General features: G+C 35.9%; 1 protein-coding gene across 1 annotated transcript in view; it reads right to left on the minus strand.

Moving 5' to 3' along the window:
• Positions 1 to 23,204, minus strand: part of LOC148829636 (copine-8) — a 170,289-nt gene that overhangs the window by 133,474 nt on the left and 13,611 nt on the right. Inside the window, exon 2 of the mRNA XM_088923442.1 lies at positions 1,044 to 1,084. Coding sequence (XP_088779568.1) covers positions 1,044 to 1,084 — 41 coding nt within the window. The remainder of the gene's footprint in view (positions 1 to 1,043; positions 1,085 to 23,204) is intronic.

Raw genomic sequence — 23,204 nt, forward strand, 5'->3', positions numbered from 1 at the left:
GGCAAGAACATTTTGTAAAAAGCAAATGACTTTGTAGTAAACATTCAAATTTCAGAGATATTTTCTTTGCACCAACAAAAAGTTTATCCTTGCTTGACTCCAGAATATTTTATTTTTTGGTCAATTTATTACTATTTGTGAAAACACTTTCACACTGCATTCTACCAGTTAAACAGATATGACATAAAATAATTCAAAATGCTAATTTACATTGTCTGTAAAAAGTTGATCAACATAAAATCTACTGTGAAAGTCGCAGACGAGTACCATTTGTAAAAACCATCTCCGGAGCAGAACAAATCACATATAGACAAAATGACATCACATCTGGTCAAATGACTTTGCAGAAGACATTCAAAGTTCAGGGGTACTTTTTTTAGAAAAATAATCTTTTTGATACTAGTTGGCCGCACCAACAAAGAGTCTAGTATCCTTGCTTGACTCCAGAATATTTTTTTTCGGTCAATTTATTACTATTTGTGATAACACCTTCACACTACATTCTACCAGTTGCTCCCTATAAATATCTGTAGCACTCAATCTTCCTTCTCCAATGACCTTCAAAAGAACAGCATGGCCTTGTTGTTTTTGTTTCCTCTCTCTGCTTTTCAAATTATTCCTGTCTTTTTTAACACTAGTAGTATGGACTACATTGTCTGCTCTTTTTTTGCTCATATCTTTTTGACTGAAACCATAAGTTAACAGTTTGCATTCTGAACTCATCAGAGTATTCAGCTACAGAACTGACTTTCATATAAATATCTAAAATAATATATTAAAAAATCCTTAAAATATCGACTAACGTGTACATTTAAATTTACAATTAACACTCTGTGTGAGTCTGCTCGGCAGGCTTGTTTTCTAAATGCAAGATTTTTTAACTAAAGCAATGGTAGTTGGAATATATAATAATTGCTGAGCAAACAATTTTAGGAAGGCTGCAAGGATTTGTATCCATATTAAGAACTAAACTTTTGGATAACATTTCTGGATCCATATTTTAGAAATTAAATATTAATAAAAAAATCTAAGACATCACTTACTTGGATCTGATTTAGAAAATGTGTCTCTGTCCAACAGATTTCTGAAAAAGAAGAGAAAGAAAAATGAAGCATTAAATAAAAAAAGTGAATAAAATCTGACAATACCGATTTAATAGTTTGAATGAAATGGATGATGTTTTTTTAATAGCCATAGATTAAGATCAGTTATATCTAGTTAGACCAATTTATTTATTAAATGTTCTTACCCATACAATAATACTTATAATTGTAATTTTGAAGCAAAGGATTGGACACATTCACATATAGCTATTAATCAGGTTTCAGACTTATTAGGAAAGTATTCTGATTGAAGTTTTGCACTGACATTTTATTGAACAAATATGACATAACTTAATTCAGTGTGCTAAAGAACATTGTCTGTGAAAAAGCTGATCCACATAGAATCTACTGTGAAAGTCGCAGACGAGTCCCACTTTTGTAAACCACACAAGCTGTATCATATGCTTCGTTCCAGGTCGCAAAGGCTTTGTTGCAGAATTTTGTCTCATTCCCCTTGTAAAGCCTGGACAAGAAATGACCTGTTCACTGGTCTCTGAGACACAGATGTCAAATGTCATGCAACAGAACAATAAACAGAACAATTAATAAGTGGTAAGAACAACCGCTGCTGGCTCTTCTTATATTCGTGTTTTCCTCAAAAGAAATTTTGTAAACAATAATAGTCCCAAGATATTTCTAATTGTTGACAATTTCAATTTCTTGCTCCTCAATGACTGTTGGTTTTGCAGCTGATGTCTTTTTTCTATAATCAATGATCGTCTCTTTGGTTTTTCACACATTAAATTAAAGTTGTTACACAATTCAAATCTGAATTGATGAATCTGAATGATGTGTCTGTACTCAATGGGGCTTCTACAGCTGTCTGTATAAAGTATGAATAAAATAGGGGACAATACACAGCCCATTCTGCTCCATGAAGTTCTCAAATCATTAGAACTGTTGCAGTTGAATAAGGTCGAAGTAATGTATTGTAAAATTATCACATAGCATCCTTTCATTTAAATTCTATGATTTTAACTATATATCCTAATACAGTATGTTTGTCTTGGTTCACCTGTCAACAATGCTGTAGCAAAGGAAGCATGCTGGCCACAGCTTGTTTTGAGAAACTGAATCACCTAATATCTTTTGACCTTATTGATCACAATCTATTCACACATTTTAAAATGTTTTTTAGAGGAATAACTACATGTGACATTGAAGCATTACCATGTACTGTGCAAACAAAACTTAGCAGTGACCTCAAAGTGTTGACATCAGTGTTGACCCTAATGAAAGTTTTGGAAGAAAGCAACCTTCAAGTCACTTTTTCAGGAACTTTCCAGCTGACACAGGTTGCTCCCCCAGCTGCATCACTAGAATCTGCGAGACATTTTTGTACACTGGAGTGTACAAAAATCCTTCCTCTGTACCACAGTGAATCAATAGAAACTGAATACATTCACTGTACTGTTAGTACAAAAAGATCTTCAACATTCCCCAATATCAAACAGTGACAGAGCTGTTTACTTCTTATTTTTCTACAAATAAAGTTGACTTGATTAGTTTAAATTTGTTATTGTAGGAGTATAAGAAAGGCTTCAATTGAAAGAAGGCCACTTGGGCCAATTAGCACATTTGGTTAGTATGTACTGGTAGTACTGGTAGTATGTAATTGATCCCAGGATCTCAGGATGTCCAGCCATTTTTTGAATGAAGCAAAACTACATTCAAGTACAAACAGCTTCAACTACAGTACATGCCTGAGTAGCTTGTTTGTTCGTTCTGGGAGTAGAAGAAGAGGCACCTTCTATTCTCATTTTTAAATGCTCTTCCACATGCTTTAGTTTCTACTTGTGTGGAGGTTCCCACTCTGGTTCGTATTTCACTTTTTAGTTTGAAGAAGTCCACTGGGTTGACTTTTTCAATGCTTTCCGGAATTTCAAATACTTGTATGAGGTCCCCTTGTAGTCTTCTCTGTTCAAGATAGTTAATCATTCTTTTATAGAATTATCTGAAACAGCAGTGGGTTCTGTTATGTTGATTTTGGTAGACAACATCACACTTGTTAAAGCAGACAACTGACCGTAGGGTAGAAGACGTCAGTCCAAGCACTCTAATATCTTTCACAATTGTTTGGCAAATACTGTAGATACATATCTTGTATTGCTTTTGAATATAATCAGAACGTTCCCCAACATAAGTCAAAATATGTTATATAGATATTATGCACATCCGGCATTTTCTATATATACGGTAGTTAAGCATTTTAATAATTAGTAATAATAATAATCATTTTTTAAAAATGGTAAATGGTTTACATAGGCAAAGTCGTATATACTGTAGCTCTTCCAAATTGCTTATTCTTCCCACTACATCACAAATGATACCTACCAACAGTACTATTTTAAATGCACTTTAATTTGGATGCTCTGCAAATTACTTTGCATTTGAAAGGAAGTCTGATTGCAAGTAATTACTTGTGTTTTTTGTGAAAGTTAATTCTAAATGACTGGTCCAATACATATCTTATCATGTTTTAAATGTGAACAGCACTAAAACAGTTGCATAAGTTGATCATAGTGCTGAATCCTGAAACTATGATGTGTACCCATTCTGTAAGTCATTCAATATAGTAAAACAGCACAAACTATAATTTCTGATGTTTCTGTTCAGACATTTTTAGAATTTTAGAATCAGAGCAGTAGGGGTTTCTTAGTCTTCCTGTGTTTAAACCCGGAAGGTCTGAAACCAAACTGCAAAATAACAAACACCAGCTTTGCATATATTGATTTCATATGTTTTCACCAATAATGAGATTTTCAAAATAAATTTTTAGCGAAAATTGTTATTGTTTGGAATAGCCTTTTTCCTCAAATGTACAGTATGCTCATTAAATGGTACATAATTAATGTTTTACAGAAAGTTTTTATTTGGAATGTAAATGCTAATTAAAGATCTTTTGTTATTATTATTTTTACTTGTTAGATAAATTAGAGAAAGCTGTGAAACAAGGTGGGCAAACTTTAATAATGTAATGAAAATAAGAATTTCCATTTACTTTTCGAAAGGTTCAATTAATTTTATACCACAAGACATGCTGTTCAACCGACATCACACAAGTGAAGGAAAAGACAGGCCGACAATCTGATCATTTTCAGAGAACATTTATTTAAAACTCTTGCTAGGAAATTTATGGTAGACAGGTGTCACTGAGTGTGATTGTAACTGTTTAAAGTACCATGGTATTCAGGTGGATTCAAAAGCAAAGGTACAATGGTATATATAATATTGTTACAAATGGGGGTTACAAAACTACAGAAAATCATGAATTGACCGAGCAGTTTAGTCAATCAGTGAAATAATTATTCATAACATAAGATAAGATCACTTTATTGGCCATATACAATTTATATTATTAGGAATTTGTCTTTTCGCATACCCCAGCTTGCTCTCCATGAGACAACAGACAGGGATAGAAGCTTGGGGTCAGAACACAGGGTCAGCCATTTATACCACTGAAGCTAAGCAGGTTTGAGCCTGGTCAGTACCTGGATGGAAGACCTCCTGGGAAAAACTAAGGTTGCTGCTGGAAGAGGTGACGAAGAGTGACGAGGACGCTATACTGTAAACAGGCGCCATCCTTCGGATGAGACGTAAAACCGAGTTCCTGACTCTCTGTGGTCATTAAAAATCCCAGGGCATTTCTCAAAAAGAGTAGGGGTGTAACCCTGGCATCCTGGCCAAATTTCCTATTGGCCCTTACCAATCATGGCCTCCTAATAATCCCCATCTATGAATTGGCTTCATTACTCTTGTCTCCCCCCCACTGATAGCTGATGTGTGGTGAGTGTTCTGGCGCACTATGGCTGCCGTCGCATCATCCAGGTGGATGCTGCACATTGGTGGTGGTGGAAGGGAGTCCCCATTACCTGTAAAGAGCTTTAAGTGGAGTGTCCAGAAAAGCGCTATATAAGTGTAAGCAATTATTAATTATTTTTATTATTATTATTATTATTATAGAGCACCCCTGGAGCAGTTGGGGTTAAGGGCCTTGCTTAGGATTCCTCTGCCGGCTGTGGGATACGAACCGGCAACTTTCCAGCCACAGGCGCAGATCCTTAGCCACAGAGCCACTGCACCACCCCGACTTGTAAATGATTTCTATACCCGAGCAGCTGGTATAACTAGAGGCACATGAATTCTTTATTCTCTGGCAAAGCTTTGTTGAGAGGAGAAATAATCCAGGCACACTTGGCTAAAACAAATATTTATTACAATAAACTACACGAGACACAAAACATACTGTATAATACACCAAGTTACATTATATTGTTACAATTATTTTAAAACTATGACACAACACACAACAAAACACATAAAGTTACATTATATACATTATTTACAGACAAGCCGTTTCAGAGGCCTGACATTCTGGTCACCCAGAAAACCCCAAACTGTTACTAAGCACTAAACTCTTAATATGCTTACAGAGGCCACACAAGAGAAGAGCTGCCTTCTAACTAAAGCAACCTACAGTTAAATCTCTCTCTCTGCACCCTGGATACCACAAAATAAATGGGAGCCTATATCCTTATCCATAAAATGCACCCTAATCAGGAAAGACATTTCTAAGTGAGGTGTCATTTACCCAGGAAACCCAAGTTCTCTCAAAACACAGAATAGCACCCTCTAATAAGGTTCAAATACTTAGCTCCAGTCAGGTTTGGTTTGGATGATCAAGAAGTAGGAGCTCTCGTCTGGCACAAGCTTCAAGTACCAACTCCTTTGGACTTCTCTCTCCTCTCCTCTCTTCTCTTAAAGTGAACTTATATTGTGTCTTTTTGCCCTGCTCCTTTGCAATCATTAATCCACAACTTGCCTAGGCATACTAAGATAAACTTTACTATTGTTTCTGCTCACGGACCCCCCAGACCTCAGCAAACATCCTCATCGTTTTCAAGTTAGAAGTGTTTCCTCTTCCCAGTGTCACAAACTTTATCTAAAATCTAAGAGACACTTCTCAAGTCACCCAAAGCTATAACAATAAACAGTATATAATGCAACGGTACTACTAAAAGAACAGGCAAAACATACAGTAGTAGTTCATGGATCAAGTGGGTTAAATCACAGAAGAGATTCATTCCAAAAGTAAGCAATCCAAGCCCCACATTATTTAATTAAATCAATTAAGAATATCAATACATGGATGAAGAAAACTTAATAAAATGATTATGATCTCATCATAGAAAGGAGTATCATGAACTACAAAATAAGCACAGGTAGGATACTAGAAATGCTAAGAGAGAAAAAATGCAACAAAAAGCACACAAAGGAGGCTAAAATAAGTAAAGTTTTTTAGCATTACAAAAGTGTCTCAAAAATAAAAATGGAAAAAGTTTTGGTGATGAAAGGGAAATGGTTGATGTATTAAATGAATATCTCCCTCTGATGTTCATAAAAAGAAATCAACTACATGCCTCAGGCTAAGTAAAGGCAACCTTCTATATTAAACAGTATTAACATAAAAGCAGCAGAGGTGATACATGTACCAGAAGATAAACAATTCTCCAGGGCTTGATGCTGTTCTAACAACTGTACTTAAAGAAAGAATATGTTCATAGGCCATTAGCTAAGCTCTTCCAACAGTCACTCAAACAATAACAAAACCCACTGAGATGAAAATTGCTAATGTATAGTTTATTCTAAAACAAAAAAATTGTGAAAATTATATAAACAATTACTCAAACTAAATTAGAATATAATTTGCATGGAAATAGGATTATGAGATATTCTAATTTCTGACTTTTTTACCCATTCTTTGCATAAGCAAGAGCAGTAATAGAAACACAGCTTTTGATATGCTACATCCAGATTTTAAGAATGCTTCTGATAAAAAAACAGAAAACAGAAAGTCAATTATCTAATTCTGGTATAGTTGGTAACTAAGTCAAATTCACATCTAGCAGAATAGCAGTATATAGCAATGAAAGACGTTGAAAAGGAAATCTAACATACTATAAAGAAATATTATATGCAGGTAGCAACAACATAAACTACAAAATGGGAAACGGACTTTGAAGAAGCAACTAATGAAAATGACTGTTTTTTACATTGGTTTATTATCTTCATCTTCTATACAATGTTGGGAAACAATAAAAAAAAAATAAAGAGAATGTTAATGTATACAGTTAAAAGCATACACTTGAAATGAAGGGATGTCTGGTTAAAGTCGTACTATACACTATTATTACTTTATTTTGAATATTATGGGCAATTTTCGTCATCATACCACAGAAAGAGATTTTTGCTCTGGAATATGTCCAGGGAAGAACAACCAGGTAAAAGAATGCCATTTCTATGCTCAAAAGAATGTCCTACATTGACAGGCTAAAACAAATAAATCTTTTTTGGCCTGAACAGAGAAGACTACAAGGGGACCTGATTCAAGTAGTCGAAATCCTCAAAGGCAGTAACAAAGTCACTTATAAATTAGGTGCTAAAACCCAAAGCAGCTAGATGGATCAAACTACTTCCTATTATTTGCATACTTTCCTGTGTTCTCATGATACAGACCTGTAAACCTATCCACTGAAGATAAACGACAAACTTAGTCTATACCGTAAGTACTGAGCAAGTACCAAACTGGAATACCAATCAAAGACAGCACTTATTACAGTAGTAATCTGGTCTGTATATAATGAAGCTGTACAGCCTGGGGTATTATAGATTCCTATGACTAAAACATTGTCGGTGGGAAAGGTTTAGAGAAATCTGTGTTGGACAACATGTATGCTTCCAAGACTGTCATATATAGTAGGGAGCTCATTAACTTTTTTTCTCTAAAATGCAGATTTCGATGTGGAAGTAGACTTTTTCTCACTGTGATACCTCATTTTCATTTATAATTCAGCTTTACTTTGACCTTTTCCAGGAGTAATTTGATTACCTTGAGATTTCTCCTAAATGTACAGAACATGTGCGTCATCAATTCACAAGTAAATAGCCTATAGTGACACATGGAAATTGGCCCATTGATATAATTTGGGATATAGTACATACAGTACACATACAGTATAGTATAAACAGTATAGCATAATATCTGACACACAGCAACAGTACCTACTGTATTTTTTGGTATTTTTTATGCTATTACACAAAATATTATTGTTACAATATTCAGTTAATGTCAGACTTCTCACAAATGTTTCAGGTACGGGCAAACATCTATAATCAGGATTATATATGTGGTACAAAGCCTACACAATCCTGCTAAAGGCAATGGCAACATAGAAAGACAATGATTTTAAGCAATTATTGAAATTTCTGAAGTATGAAATTTAAATTTATTTATAGCATTTTTAAACTGAATATTTAACATTTTGCATTAAATATACTTTGGTTTTAACCAAAGTGGATTTACTGCAAAATGTCAACAAAGAGTTTACTTTAACAAAGGATTTGTCTTTTGACTTAATGTGTTTTACTTATTCATGAAGATTGTGATTTAGTTGTGAATTACTTATCTTTTGAACTTTTATTTGATATGATCTCTTTTAAAAATAATGATGTACTGTATGTGTTTGCATCCGCCATGGATTTTAAAACTATGTGTATTTTGTTTAAGAATAAATGACTGAAAGTAAATGCATGTGGAAAAAAGTAAAATTTGTTTTTTGTTTCACTTTTGAAATATATTTTACCTTAATAATTAATTTACACCCATCCTTTTTCTAGTCACTTATTTCGATTCAGGGTTGTGGGAGAGCCAGAACCCATCTCAGCAAGCAATGGGCACAAAGCAGGGTTCTCCCTGGAAGATGCCAGTCCATCACAGGGCACACATGGACACACACACTTACACCAGGGCGAGAGTCCAATTAACCTGTTTTTGCATGTAAACACAGAGAGAACTCACAATACAAACTCCATGCAAATAGAACCCCACATCAGGAACTGAACCAAGGGCCACAGGACTGCGAGGCAGCAATGCTAACCACTGAACCCTCTAAATACTGTAATTAATTTTATTTTTAAAATAAACTACTTGATATAGGTATACAGTAGTTGTATAAGACAATGACAGTTTTAATTAAACAATTGAACTGCATTAGGCATGGCAAGAGCGAAAATACAGAATAGTTCAGCTATTCAGTTAAATGCATGGTAACTGATGTGCTATGCTTAAAAAATACACAGCATAAGCTATTTATCAAAGGAACCAGGATTAATGAGGGCGCTTAATTTAAACTAAATTATCCTTTGCTGATTGTGTACCAGTGCTAAGCCTTTCACAGAGGTTACAGATGCAGACAGGGAAAAAAAAAGTCTGTTACTCTGACATGTAAACAAAATAATACTAAGAGCTGTGTTAGGACATTCAAATGGAATCCAAGAGTTTTTTTTTATTTAATACTTTATGATTAAATCTTCATTTCAATTTATTTTACAGACTGCATTGTTACATTTGGTGAATACCCATTTCATTGCTGTACTCTTCAATACACTGGCATCCCTGTCTAAGGTGTAGTCCTGCTTTGTGCCCTGTGCTTCTGGGATAGCTTGCAGGTTGCAGCACCACATACCAGGAATACTGTACAGTAGGTGGCTCTCTGATAATGGATGATTGAACATTTCATGGGAAACGAGGAAGTGATATCTACTTTATGAATGCTTTAATTATATTCCTATTTCTAAAGATTAGCCCCTAACGACAAAAAAAGGAACACATAAAAAGATCAAATTTGTGATCAAACACTTGTAAATTTCTAGTTAGAAAATCTCATATTTTAATGCAAAGAAATGGTAGCCTTTAAAAGCATATGTGTAATGTAATTGCAGGTTATTTGTAATGTAAATTTGTTTTGTACCACGATTAGTCTTAGGATCCTTTTCAATCCTTTCAGTTAAGCTTTTAGGGTAGGTTTGTGGTTTTTACAATTTATGTGATTGCATCACTATTATTTTCTGCTTAAATGTTCAGTGTTACTGTACATTTCACTTGAATTTAAAAAGTGCACTTCATGATTTATTCATGAGTACTTTTTCCACTGAATAATATTTCATATATCTACTGTAGATGAAGAGCTTTGCAAACAAACTATGATAGTTTTTTGTTCCTTTTACCCTTTCTTAATAAAGATATTTATAGTATCTAATTAGTATAAAAAATTCTAAAATTTTCATTTAATCATTTCACCCCGGCATTCAACAAACTTGTAGGTTATCTTAATGTCACCCGTTCTGCACTCCAACAGAGGACAGCAGAGTCCTGAGTGTTAAAGCAACTGTTGCTGTGACAACCACAATCAAATCGAGTTGCTGTTGACCTGATTGACAATAGCTCTATTACATACTCTCCCCAACATTATTTCACCTAAAAACCTAACATGACTAAACTTCACAGCAATTCTCATTCAGAAAACAGGCTGACTGTAAAAGCAGCTTGATCTCCCTCTCAGGTTCCAAAAGGCTCTTTCTTTACAGGTCAGCACCTCTTCCTATTTTAATGTTCTGCTTACAGTTTTAATTCTGCTAGCTTGTCTTAATGGTTTTATAACTGGCAGGCAAGCTGTTGATGACAGTCATGCAACCCTGTTTATGGCTGAGTAACTATAGCAACAAATTGTGGCACTAAAGGCGTTCACCAACAGCAAAGAGAAGTTTCTGTCTCCTGGGGATCAGCAGAACCAGCTAGCTTTCACTGCACTGATATAATGAATTAGGTTTTTCTATCCTCTTACACATCCAGCTGCATGGCTTTCTGAGGCTACAAGGTGTCCACTAATTGGCTATATAAAACCATGTACAGCTAGCACAACTATTATCAGCTTCCCTAATTAAACATCCAAGTTTGCAGTTAGGTGATACAGGGGGTATAGGGTAAAACTATAGGAAACCAAAGGTAACAGGACATGGGATTAGAATACCCTTTGCTTTTAATTTCTTAATTTCTTTTTTCTGCCATTCAAATCTAAAATTTTGTTAATTGTACATCAGCAGATGCTGGAGGGTGTATTTCAAAACTACTGTGTCAAAATAAAAATTCACTGTTAGAGCAAAAGATAACACAATCCTTGGTGTATTAGCATTGTATAAGGGCTTCTATCATCTGAAGGTAAGGCCATGGAACTCAAAGCCACTTTGTGTCTCAAAACAATGCCTCAGGAGACTGCCTGGCACAGCAGAGGAGACTTGGGCAAACGTTTTGCAATAATCCAATCATTACAAAGGCGAAGTATATTTAAATCATAAGTTACACCCATAATCATTTAACACAAATATTTTCTATGTATATATAATAACAAGTTTACATAAATTACAAGTATTGAATCTAAGCATTCAGCCTGCCAGATTTCTGTTGTTTATTGTACTTAGCTACAGGAGATGTGTGGCTTCATGTACTCAGTAATTGGAAATGTGCGTGTGCATGTGGAGGGTCCAGTTTTGTCAAAAGATCTAACCTAATAGAAGTAGATGGTTCAATTTTTAATGCACTTATGATTCATGATGACTACGGACTTATCTGTCCTTGCATTCCGAAGACTAACGTTGGAGTTCCTGAGTTATTCAGCCAGTAAAGGCTCCAATTGGGAGCTTATTTTGGGTCTTACAGTTCAGGCATCACTGGTTCAAATCTGGGCTGTTTCATCATGACTGACTTTCCACAAGTGTTGGTGCACAGCTGACTGAGCACATCCACGGTCGGGTGGGCTTGATTCAGTCAGGTACCCTTGGCGTCCCACGTTGCAGCAATGACTGATGTTCACAGTGTCATGGAGAGCCATCTGTCATTCATGCAAAGCTCTAGCTCTACTCTGCAAAGTGGGCTCATGGCGTGATTAAGAGGTGGAGGGCCTGACAAGCACTTGTTTCTGAGGACGTGTGAGCACATTCTTCATGTCTCCTGTGCATGTCCCCTTGGGTTGCTGCAGTGAGCTGACCTGATTATGAATTTTCTGTTCTAAATTGGGTGGGAGAAAGATAAAATAAATGGTGATTTCTACATAAAAACCTGTAAAACCTCTCAGCTCACATTAGTTGGCCCTGTCTGAGAGGGACAAAACTCCTATCATATTAATAAATGCTGAAATGAGCAACAGTTCAATATGCAGTAAAACAGTTTTAAAAGCAAATAAATTTAGATATCCATCCATTATCCATAAGAAAAAAAAACCTAATGAGTATATGAGTAAATGTGAAATTCAGAACTAAATGATTTCAAAAACGTTAATAAAAGTCATTAAAAATGAAAAGGGTAGAATATTTACCACTCTCTTAAGTGTAAAGCTCCACTTATAGTACAGTGGTAGTTAATGCTACAGATAATCACTGTTGATACAATGGTGTGGAAGTTTCTTACATTTCTTTCTACATCTGTATGATGTAGAGTCCCTTACATAAATATGAGACAGTGTCTTAACAAATAGAATTGTAAATATACAAGTTAATTTAAACCTGTTTATCTATTATGATCATCACAATTGCGACTGATAGTGTTAGTGATGCCAAATTAACAAACATCTTGTTCATACTGCCTGCCAGTTTAAATTTCCTCAAAACTCAGTAGTGTTATTCACAGCAACTCCCTGTATCAGCCTACATTTGCAAAAGTAAAAATGCCTGTATTTCTTTCCAGAAAACCTGCTCCATATGGTCTACTGGCTAAATGTTGACAGGAAAAAAAAACCTTGGAATTATAGTTTCCTATGTTTAATCAGAAATCTTTAATTTGTCCAGATAATATTTTAGGGGAGCAATTTTATTTTTCCATGTTTATCAATATAAAATTCCAAAATAAAAGTTAACATTTCCTAGCCTACACAAATTCCTTTCATCCATCCCCCTTAATGGTTAAGGACCCACAAAGTACAATCAAACAGCATGGAATCCCCATGGGGCAGCACGTTGGTGCAGTGGTCAACATTCCTGCCTCACAGCACTGGGTTCAATTCTATCTGTATGTAATCCCAGCGTTTGCACCGGTTACCTCCAGGTGCTCCGGTTTCCTCCTACAGTCCAAAAACATATTAGTAGCTTAAATGGCCTCTGGGAAAACTAACCCTGGTGTGAGAGTGTGCATGTCTGTATCTGTCTACCCTGTGATGGGCTGGCTTCCCATCCAGGGTATACTCCGCCTTGTGTGCAGTGCTTGCTGGGATAGGCTCCAGCTCCCCTGTGATCTTGAAGTGGCTGATGCAACAAGAATTTGACTGTGTGAGCTGCAGTCTAAGCTTACACCACCCTCCAGCACAATAGAACTTAATAGTCAAAAGTTTTATTTATGTAATATCAAGACTAGATCAATTGATGGCAGGAGTGGGAATGCAGAAGCTCCCAACTTTAGCTGCACTAAGATCAGCCAGCCAGATCCATTTCTGCTGCCATGAGAGACCCAGATTAAAGCCATCATCCAGCCAGAGCCCTAAATAATAGGGTTGATTTGTTCTGACAGAATTGCCAGTGATGCGTTATGCAAATTCACGATGTATGTCATGCTCTTTTAATTTTATGTAACATGCAGATATTATTTAAGCAAATTCTGGACAAGCCAGTTTGTCTTTCTTTTTGCATTAAGCACAAGAAATAAAAAAATACCTAAGCTTTATTTGTCCTATAACCTCTATATGACAGCAGTTTATCATGCAGTATGGGCAAAGCAACCGCACAGCACTAACATGTTGCACTGTTTCTATCACACCTTTGTTTTTTCAGCAACCAGACTCAAGTGACATCCCTGAAGGTACTTTCCAGTTATGGCATTTCCTGTACCATGACCTCATTAATTTCTCCTTAGTGGCTACACAATCTCACTGAACTAGATTTCTGTTTTTTTTTAATGCCCAAACCTTCATTTGCTCTCACAGAATAAAAAAGTATAATACACAATGTCTTTATAACTAAGAATAATAGTTTTTAACTGCCGTTTTCCTTCATGACTGTTTTGCAAACCATTATACTTAAAACAGTCAGAACTAGTCAAGGTCCATTCATTCTGTAAAAAACTGAGAATACCTTAACCAGATAATTACTACTAGACAATGTTTAATAAAGCACCTACCATGACACTCATCTCAGCACTAAAAGTAATTAAATATCCAGTGCCACATGTAAATCTCCATAAATTGTAAGGAAAATACTACAATACTTATAACACAGAATTGAACCTACTGTGTTTGCTTTTCAAAAATGTCACTATTAAATGTACTGTAATACTAATAAAAGCAGGTATCCAGTTAGTACCACTGAGGTACTCTTGTAACAGAACAATATAATACAACAAAATTTTCTCACAGGGTATGTCTTCTGAGAACTCCAAATGTACAAGCATTCAATTATTCATTTTGTTATGTGATTGAGTGCCACATGATGAGAAATGGCAGTCTTGTTGTGTTGAAATTACCTGATTACCTTTTGGTAAAAGCCGCTATTACACATTGAGTTTGGGAAAGAAAAATATATCAACAGATGTTTTCTATAATGATAAATACTGTAAATGGTCACCTCTTTTCTAAAATGTTTGGCGCTGGCACACCTTTTCTTCAAATGAATGCAAGGGCTGAATATTAATATTTTCATTAATTTCAATACTGAAAACACTTGTAAACTAAAATATACATTTCTAACTTAGATGTGTTGTGTATTATACTGTTTTTCCTTTCTAATCTAAGTAAACGCTTTAACGCTGTGTGGCTAGAAAGAAATTTAGAACATTCTTCAAAGATAACTGTCCTAATTTTTCATGACAAGGGCCTACAGTGCTCTCATATATCTTTTAAACACAAAGATCTGAAATCACTTGCAAATTTCACATAAATAAAACCCACATTTAATTTATCAAAAAACACACAGCAGCAAAGCATGTACAGAAAACTTTCCAGCACAATAGCATTCTGTTGTTCCCCTTCCTTTCACATTATTTCCTGTTTATGTCAAGACTGTGTTCTTTGCATTCCATAGCCAAACTTTTTAGCAATCCAGAAAATGCGTCACAAATGACTGAGAAAATATTCCTCATAGTAATGCTTAGAAGACAGTCCACATTCCTAAAGAGGCATTACCGTCAATTCACAGAAACCAAGTATGATCACATGGGTACAGGTAGTGGCAGATGTATTCCTGAACAATGACATGTAGTTCAAAACCACAAAAATTAATACTAATTTCCCATAAGAATGCAGTATACAGTATGTCATTAGAGAGAGTTACATTTCAGGATCTATTCCCAACCAAAGGTTGAACTCCTAATAAAAATATTTACAGACAGCTTGTAGCATAGTTGTACTAAAAGCCATTTTTAAACCAAATATTTGTTAATGTTTATCAATTTCACATCAAAAGTAAAGGAAAGACTTATAAAGTGCTTATAAATATTCATTCTAAAGTAAATAGAGGCATGAGACACCCGAAGAAGGCTGTCTCCATAGCCAAAACATTGTGTTTCTTTTCTTCTCTTTTCAGCACAGAATAAACCTTTACTTGTTCTATTTCAGACAATTGCTGTGGAATGATAACACAGTTGCATTTTCTGTTGTTCTATAAATGTGCTCTTGCTATGTTGAGCCTGTGAATGTTGAGTCACCCCTCAGCCAGCTATCCTCACCATGTTTCCCACATGCTACTTTAATAATGTTGTTTGTCCTACGGGGAGTGCTACTGTATACTGTATATCTGTGTGTGTACCGTCTTCTGGTGACCTCGACTGTTATAGCCATATACGGGGTGCAAGAAATACTATTACTTCCATTTCTCAAGTCTGCTACTAAGCATCATAGCCCTGCTGCTGCTCAACAATTCACACTATATACTGTTCATACTGTATATACTATTTATACATTTGTCTGAAGGACTAATATACATAAGAACATAATGATTACAAATGATCAGATACCATTCAGCTTATTCAGCAAATTAGATAGTTAAGATAGTTGAGATCTCAGGTTCTCAGTTTTTTCTTGAAGGAAGCCAGAGTATCTGCATCAACAGCATAGCTGCATAGATCCCTTTCATACAGCATAAAGCAAATTGACTTTTTTAAAAAAATATATCCTCATAAAGTCTATAATTAAACTAAAAGATACATCATAATAAGGTGTGTTTGTAATAATAACTTATTGTCTCCAGTATAAAGACTTTCTCAGTTACCTACTGTAGCAATCAGAGAAGCTCAACAAGAATTTGCCAAGTTAAGACTGCAGAAAGTACGCCTACTCTCATATGAAGCATTGTGAAGAGAACAGAAGTAACAAGAAAACAACAAAGACCTTGAAAACAGAAATAAGAATTGCAGAAAAGCACCATCTACCATACAAAGGTCTGCATTTTCTACTGGAAGAGGATAGCTTTCAGTAATGATAACATGTCAGTGATATTATGAGTTAATCAGCTGTTACACTTCCGCAGAGCATGCCAAGTAAATCTATATATTTAAGACCATAATATTAACTGAAGAGGTCAGCATGCTTATTATTAGAATAAACTAGGGAAATGTAAATTATGCTTCAAGTTTGTCAGATGGGATACTAAGACGTGAGGTAAACAAATCACATATGTTCATTTAAGCTGAAACAATTCTGAGCAGTATGTAAAACAATACAAATGTATTTGTGTTGAGTTTTAAAATATCTGCTTCAAATCATCTGTGTTGCCTGCAGGCACATGTTCTTAACAGAGCCAAAGGAAATAAATATCTTAATACAGCAAAAAGAGGACAACAGATAAAATATAGAGTTGAACACTAGTCTGCTCATATTCAAACAAGCCACTCCCAATTACTATATAGTCTGAATAAAGGCTTCAGGTTGAGCATTACGTCTTTTTCTTCCCACAAGCAGCAAAAAGTACAATTACCAGTTTTCATGCGGTACCTGTTTGTGACTATAGACTCAACCATGATATTGCATTAATTATCAAACATTTATTGATTAATTCAGCTGCCTTGAAACATACCATATGGAAGAGTGTAGTATACTGTACAGTATATCACACATGCAACTACTAAAAATGTTTGAGTGGGGAAGTGCCTTAGCATGTGCTGGCTATGGCTACAAAGAAAGAAGATAAGGTTAATTCCAAGCTCAAAAGTCTAAAAGTTATGATTCTTCTTTTCCCTTTTGAGCATAGGATTAACCTTTTCTTGAACTACTAAAAAGTCATATACGGAGCTCTTGGGTGCCTCAGCAGGTCTAAGGCTCTCTCCAGACCACAGATCGTGCCCTGCAGTTTAGAGTTTACTTGTTCACACCTCAAGTGTGCTATCTCGAGTGTGATGTGACTCCCTAATTGGAAATGCATATTTAGTCAGGCAATGCTAGGATATAGATGGGCTTCTGCTTAGTCAGGGATCTTTGGTTTGTAATTTAACAGTGTAGCACAGCAAGCTCACAGACTCCCAGCAAGTCACCTATTCTACATCCTACACAACAGACATTTGTAGAGGCTCCACCCTGACATGGCTTTACTTGTACAGTCTAGAAGTGATGTTAGTAACAGAAGGGATGATTATATTAAATTAAGCAGCTGTATTTTTACCATATTCAATTATTATTTTTTAATAACAATGTGATAAAGAAACAAAAACAGAAATTGACAGGTAGTGAAACACTTAATGTGGTATGCCCCAAACAGAAACACTGCAAAACTGTGCCTAAGCCTGCTTTTTTCATCAGTTTGATTTGTGGGGTAAGGTGCTAACCTAAAAACACAGGTGTAGGACACAATGATTTGAAGGTTGTGGGGGAGCCAGAGCCCAGCAAGCAACACTAGGCAAGGTACACTCTAGATGAACACCAGTCCATCGCAGGACAGACAGACAGACACAAACACAGAGACACACACATTCCAACCAGGTCCAGTTTTCTCAAATGCCAATTACGCTATTAGTATGTCTTTGGACTAGGGGATGAAACCAGAGCACCCAGCGAAATCCCACATGAACCTGGGAAGAAAATACAGACTCCATACAGACAGAACTCAAAGTCTGGAATTGAACCCAGGGCCCTGCACTGCAAGGCAGTACTGCAAAACACAGCTCCACTGTGCAGCATTATTATTATTAGTAGTAGATGCACTAAAAATATTGTAAATGAGACATCTAGTATTAAAGACAAACAATGCCTTTCCATCCTTCTATGTTCTAACTGCTTCTTCCAACTGAGAGTAGCAGGAGAGTCAAAGCCTAACCCAACAAGCGATGAGCATAAGCATAATACACCCTGAATGGGAAGGCTGTCCATTGCAGGGCACACAGACAAAAACACAGACACAGACATGTACAATCACGGACAATTTTCTCAGAAGCGAATTAGCCTACCAGTATGTCTTTGGAATGTGGGAGGAAACTGGAGCACTTGGAGAAAACCCACACGAACACAGGAAGAACACAAACATTACACAGATAGCTCCCCAGGTCCAGAACTGAATCTTCTAGTATTTAAATGCAATTTGCAATCAAATGCAAGCCTTAGTCTTAGTCTCTAACATACTACTTTTTTGAATTATATGACATTTTTACAGCATTTCTTCAAGCCATTTGGTGCTGAATGTCTTCATAAGAGTTTTAACTATGATGATAATTTTGATCTTTCCGGTAAATGTCTATTCTTCCTTGAATAATATATACAAGAGAGGCATTAAATATGCAACAATTGAGTCTAGTGTCATATTTTACTGAAAAAACCACGTAATATTGATGATTGATTTATAGCTCAGGAAGAAAAAATGGACTTCACATAATGTTGGGGCACTAATGACAGTATTTTAAAGCCATTATTAAATCAAAAAGGGTAAAGCACCAAGAGAATCAATTTTTTCAATGAACAAGTTCCAATATCTTACAGTATGTGACCTCTATTTACTGCTAGCAGGGATTGTACCAGGAATCACAAAAGTGTTCATTTCTCTCTGGGAATTTAACAGGTTTGCATGGCATGGCTGTGACTCCTAAAGACTCACACTAATCCAGTGCATCTTAGAGGCACTGCAATGTGTTAAAGTCAAGTGAACAGAGGAGCTATGCACTAAGCCATGTTAGGAACATTTGGAAAGAACTACAAATGTGACGGTATAAACATGAAGAACATAAAAAAGTTCTAAATGAGAAGAGGCCAGACAACCCATCTACAGTAGCTCTCTGGTAGTTAATAGTTAATTGATGTGAGGATCTCATCCTGCCATTTCCTGATAAAAGTCTGGGTATTAGTTTCAGCAAAATGGCTGGTTAACTTGTTCCATGCTCCCACAACAGGTGCATAAAGAAAAGCCTTCTGTTCTCGGTTTTAAATGGACCTCCATGCAGATTCTACTTGTGTTCTAGGGGTTGTGCTTCACTGGGTTCTAGCCTAGTTCTCTGTGGTACCACACTACATTACCCTATAATACTCATACAGTATTCGCCATTCTCTGTTTTCTATTAACCAATTTTCTATTCAAACAAATGCATATCTCATAATGCCTACTTCCTGCCATTTGAGAATTAATATTTTATGAGGAACAATTACCTTCTGTTCAGAAAGTTACATCATATTGTACTGTATGTTTTGTGTATGTGTCCACTGCTGTTGCTGTTCATTCAAAGAACTCTGACAAGATGATTAAGCAAAAACCTACTTTTTCTAAAATCATGTTGGCTATCCTCTAGGATTCGTCTTCCATAAAGGTGATACTGTGGAAATAATTGTTTCCAGAACTTTACACGTAACCAAAGTCAGACGAATTGGTCTACAACCTTTCGTCAGCCTTCTTATGGATGGGTCCTAAAGTAGCAATTCCTCAGTTCATGTGTACTAATCCTGCCTTGAGTGACTTGGAAGAGCCGTCAATGTATTTTGAGACATACTGTCAACACCTGAGTGTAATAATCAACCTTCTCCCTCTTAATCTAGAGAAGTTTCCTATTATTGTCCTGGAAGCATTTTACTTTATCATTTCAGGTTCTTTTTCTTCTTCAGTAATTAAAAAATATATACAGTATTTATTTCAAACTCAACTGCTATATTCCTTTCCACACCCTCTGGACTTCTCATATTTTTTTGACCTGTGCTTCCAATTTATTATACTCCTTTTCTTTAACTGGTTTTTGCTGTTTAATAATCATTCCAAAAAGTGTTTTCTTGTTCTCTTTCACTTGTCCTAATTATTTTGTTGAACCATTTGGGATATACTATATAGAGTATCTGTTCTGTGCTTCCGGCTTCAAGCAAAATCACTTTAAACTCTTGCCATCCATTCTACATCAATCTATTTTATCATCTATTTTATCTGATTTTACTTCTCTTAATCTTTATCTGTGTATGACTTTGAACACACTAAGATGTAAGGTTTGAGGTGATAACATTGTTTCTATAGCAGTGCACAGTCAAGTAGTAACTGTAGTAGCGGTACAATAGTAACTAGTACTGTAATAACTAATAATATAATACTACTATAATATTCATCCTTACTGCATTACAGTACATAGAAAAAGAGAATGTACAACCAGAAGATGCAGCTGATCTGTCCATAGAAAAAACATTAAAAACAGACTCAACCTGATGCACACTCTGTTCTCCAAAACTTCAAAATATATTTATTATTTAACAAACTGTCAATGTTTCAACAAGACAAAAAACTTGGTTCACTAAGAATCCACTTTATATAGAAATATACCAACCATCCACATTCCATGTGAATAAGACTAACCATAAATGAATCAATCCATCTGATAATATAAATTACTTTAAAGATTCACCAAAGTACAGAAATGATTAAAAATATGGCATGATAAAATATCAATTATGTTGAGGATGGTAGTGCAGAGAGATGGAAAACAAGATTGAAATGAAACAGAAGGAATTGTATCTACCAGACAGGTAGTGGGTTTCATAAGTAATACCAATTTACTCAGGTACTGTATGCAGTATCAAGTTGAGAGAAACAATAAATATATAAGAATATATATAATATAAGAATCAGCAAAACAGGCATGCAGGAAAGAAGCGTACTGTAAGTGGCAAGCATGGTGGAGAGAATGTGATGCTGGATATTGTCAGACTTGGTTGCAAAAAGTCTAAAAAAAGTGTTGCAAAGTTTGGATGAGACAGGTAATGCAGTAGGGCAGTTAGGCTTTAGCAATCGATTGAAGGTAGAGAACAGGTATCTAGGATTGTTTTGATTTGGGGGGAGACGTAGCCCATATAGGTCACAGGGCATTTGAACCTCAACCACCATTGCCAATGATGATGATATGCCGATCAGGCAGCTCATAGCTCTTCTCCAGGGAGGAGAAGAAGGAGCAGAACCCATTTCCTGCCCATAATCAAGGGTGAGATAGCACAGCTTCTTCTTGATGTCACAGACATTTTCTCTTCATAGTCTACACGTGCAACACAACATGGGTGGAATGTCATCATGTACAAGGAGGACTTGGTTGTTTTGTGCCAGCTATTCAGAAGAAACCTGACATGTGTACAACAGACTTATGCCTTCACCATGGAGCCACAGTCTTACTGTATGGGAGCTGATCTGTCCATGGCAATGTCCAAGTGTCTCTGCAGTATTGTGGGATGTAGGACAATGTCGATTTTAGTGATGGCTCAATCATATCTACCAATCTTAAGCAGACTACCCTGCCCATTCTCAGTTGAATCTATCTGAGTTTATTAAGAGAGCAGGTGTGATATCGTTGACCAGTACATACCGAAGTGTCTGACCACTCTGGAGAAGAATTCCTGACCTCAGCATCACAGTGCTTCTTCTCTACTACCTCAGCATCACAGTGCTTCTTCTTTCCTACCTTGTGTGACTGTCACGGGACTTTGGTTCATAATCGATTAAGCATGTTTTCTCTGGCTTTTTGTTCCCATAGTTGCAAGTGCAGGAATGCATGAAGCAGCACCACAATAGCATCTGCTCTGATGTTAAACATTTATGGTTGAATGGTGTCTACAAACCATTCAACCATTAATGGAATGTTACAAATAAGCAAGTGAGATAAGGTTTTCACTTTTGGATAATTAAATTGCAAGTACAGCAAGAGTTTGCTTTTTAACTGGGGGATTCAGAGAAGTGTAAAGGCCAAGTTCAAGCACCGCTTTACTACAGTTCTTGTACTAAACAGTTGTTAAACCAGTCCATGAATGATTGTGCAGTGAAACAAGCTCCTCATTAACTTCCCAGCACAGAGGCTAATACATGTGACAAAGGCATCCTCCAGAACCAAGGCTGAAAAAATACATAGACTACTGTATTAAGAGCTGCAGACTTGAGTATTAATCAAGAGTTAGGGAAGCATCCCATAATGCCAAGCAGTTGACTTTGCTATTGTGTTTATAATTGCTGTCTGCATCTCAGCAGCATTTACTGAGTACCTCAGGAAATCAGTTATTTTAGAAATGAGAAGACTAAAAATGTAGATACACCACAGATCCGAAGTCCCATAAGAGTATCATCACCTTTGTTAAGCAGAACAGACTGCAAAGCAAACAGCAAGGTACAGTATTCCAACTGGAAACTGGAAAATGCAGCAATTTCTAACACAATTGAAACTTTCAGAGAGATGTTAAAATATTGTACCAAGTGCCATTTGTTGACTGCTTACAGAAAACTTCCAGCCCACTGGTGACAACTCACTTCTGTGCCAAAATAATACTTCCTGAGTTTAAAATTGAATATACATGTTTAAGACAGCATAACTACATTATAATAGCTGAGTAAATACAGATTTTAGAATGTCATCATCACTGCCACAATTATTAAACATTTATCTTCTTGCCACTCAAATTAATGTTGATGTGCAAGCTTAGCTTTAGTTATGCCTGGAACAAACTGAAAGTAAAATCTGATTCCTACAGGAATGCTGCACATTGGTGGTGGTGGAGGGGAGTCCCCATTATCTGTAAAGTGCTTTGAGTGGAGTGTCCAGAAAAGCACTATATTAGTGTAAGCAATTATTAATTAGTAATTATTATTACTACAGCAAACATTTCCTGAATTAGTTTTAACATTGTTTTTGAATGTTTCTCAAAACACAACAGAAAATCCATGGTCTTATCTGCCATATGTATGAGTATAAAAAGAAATATAGCAAAATACTAAAATTCAAACATCACAGGAACATTATTATTGAACACTCACAGCATACATCATGGGAAAAAACATGTTAATGATCAGTAACACCAACATTTT

This window comes from Atractosteus spatula, chromosome 8, assembly GCF_055471065.1.
Source record: "Atractosteus spatula isolate fAtrSpa1 chromosome 8, fAtrSpa1.hap1, whole genome shotgun sequence".
In the NCBI taxonomy this organism is placed as follows: domain Eukaryota; kingdom Metazoa; phylum Chordata; class Actinopteri; order Semionotiformes; family Lepisosteidae; genus Atractosteus; species Atractosteus spatula.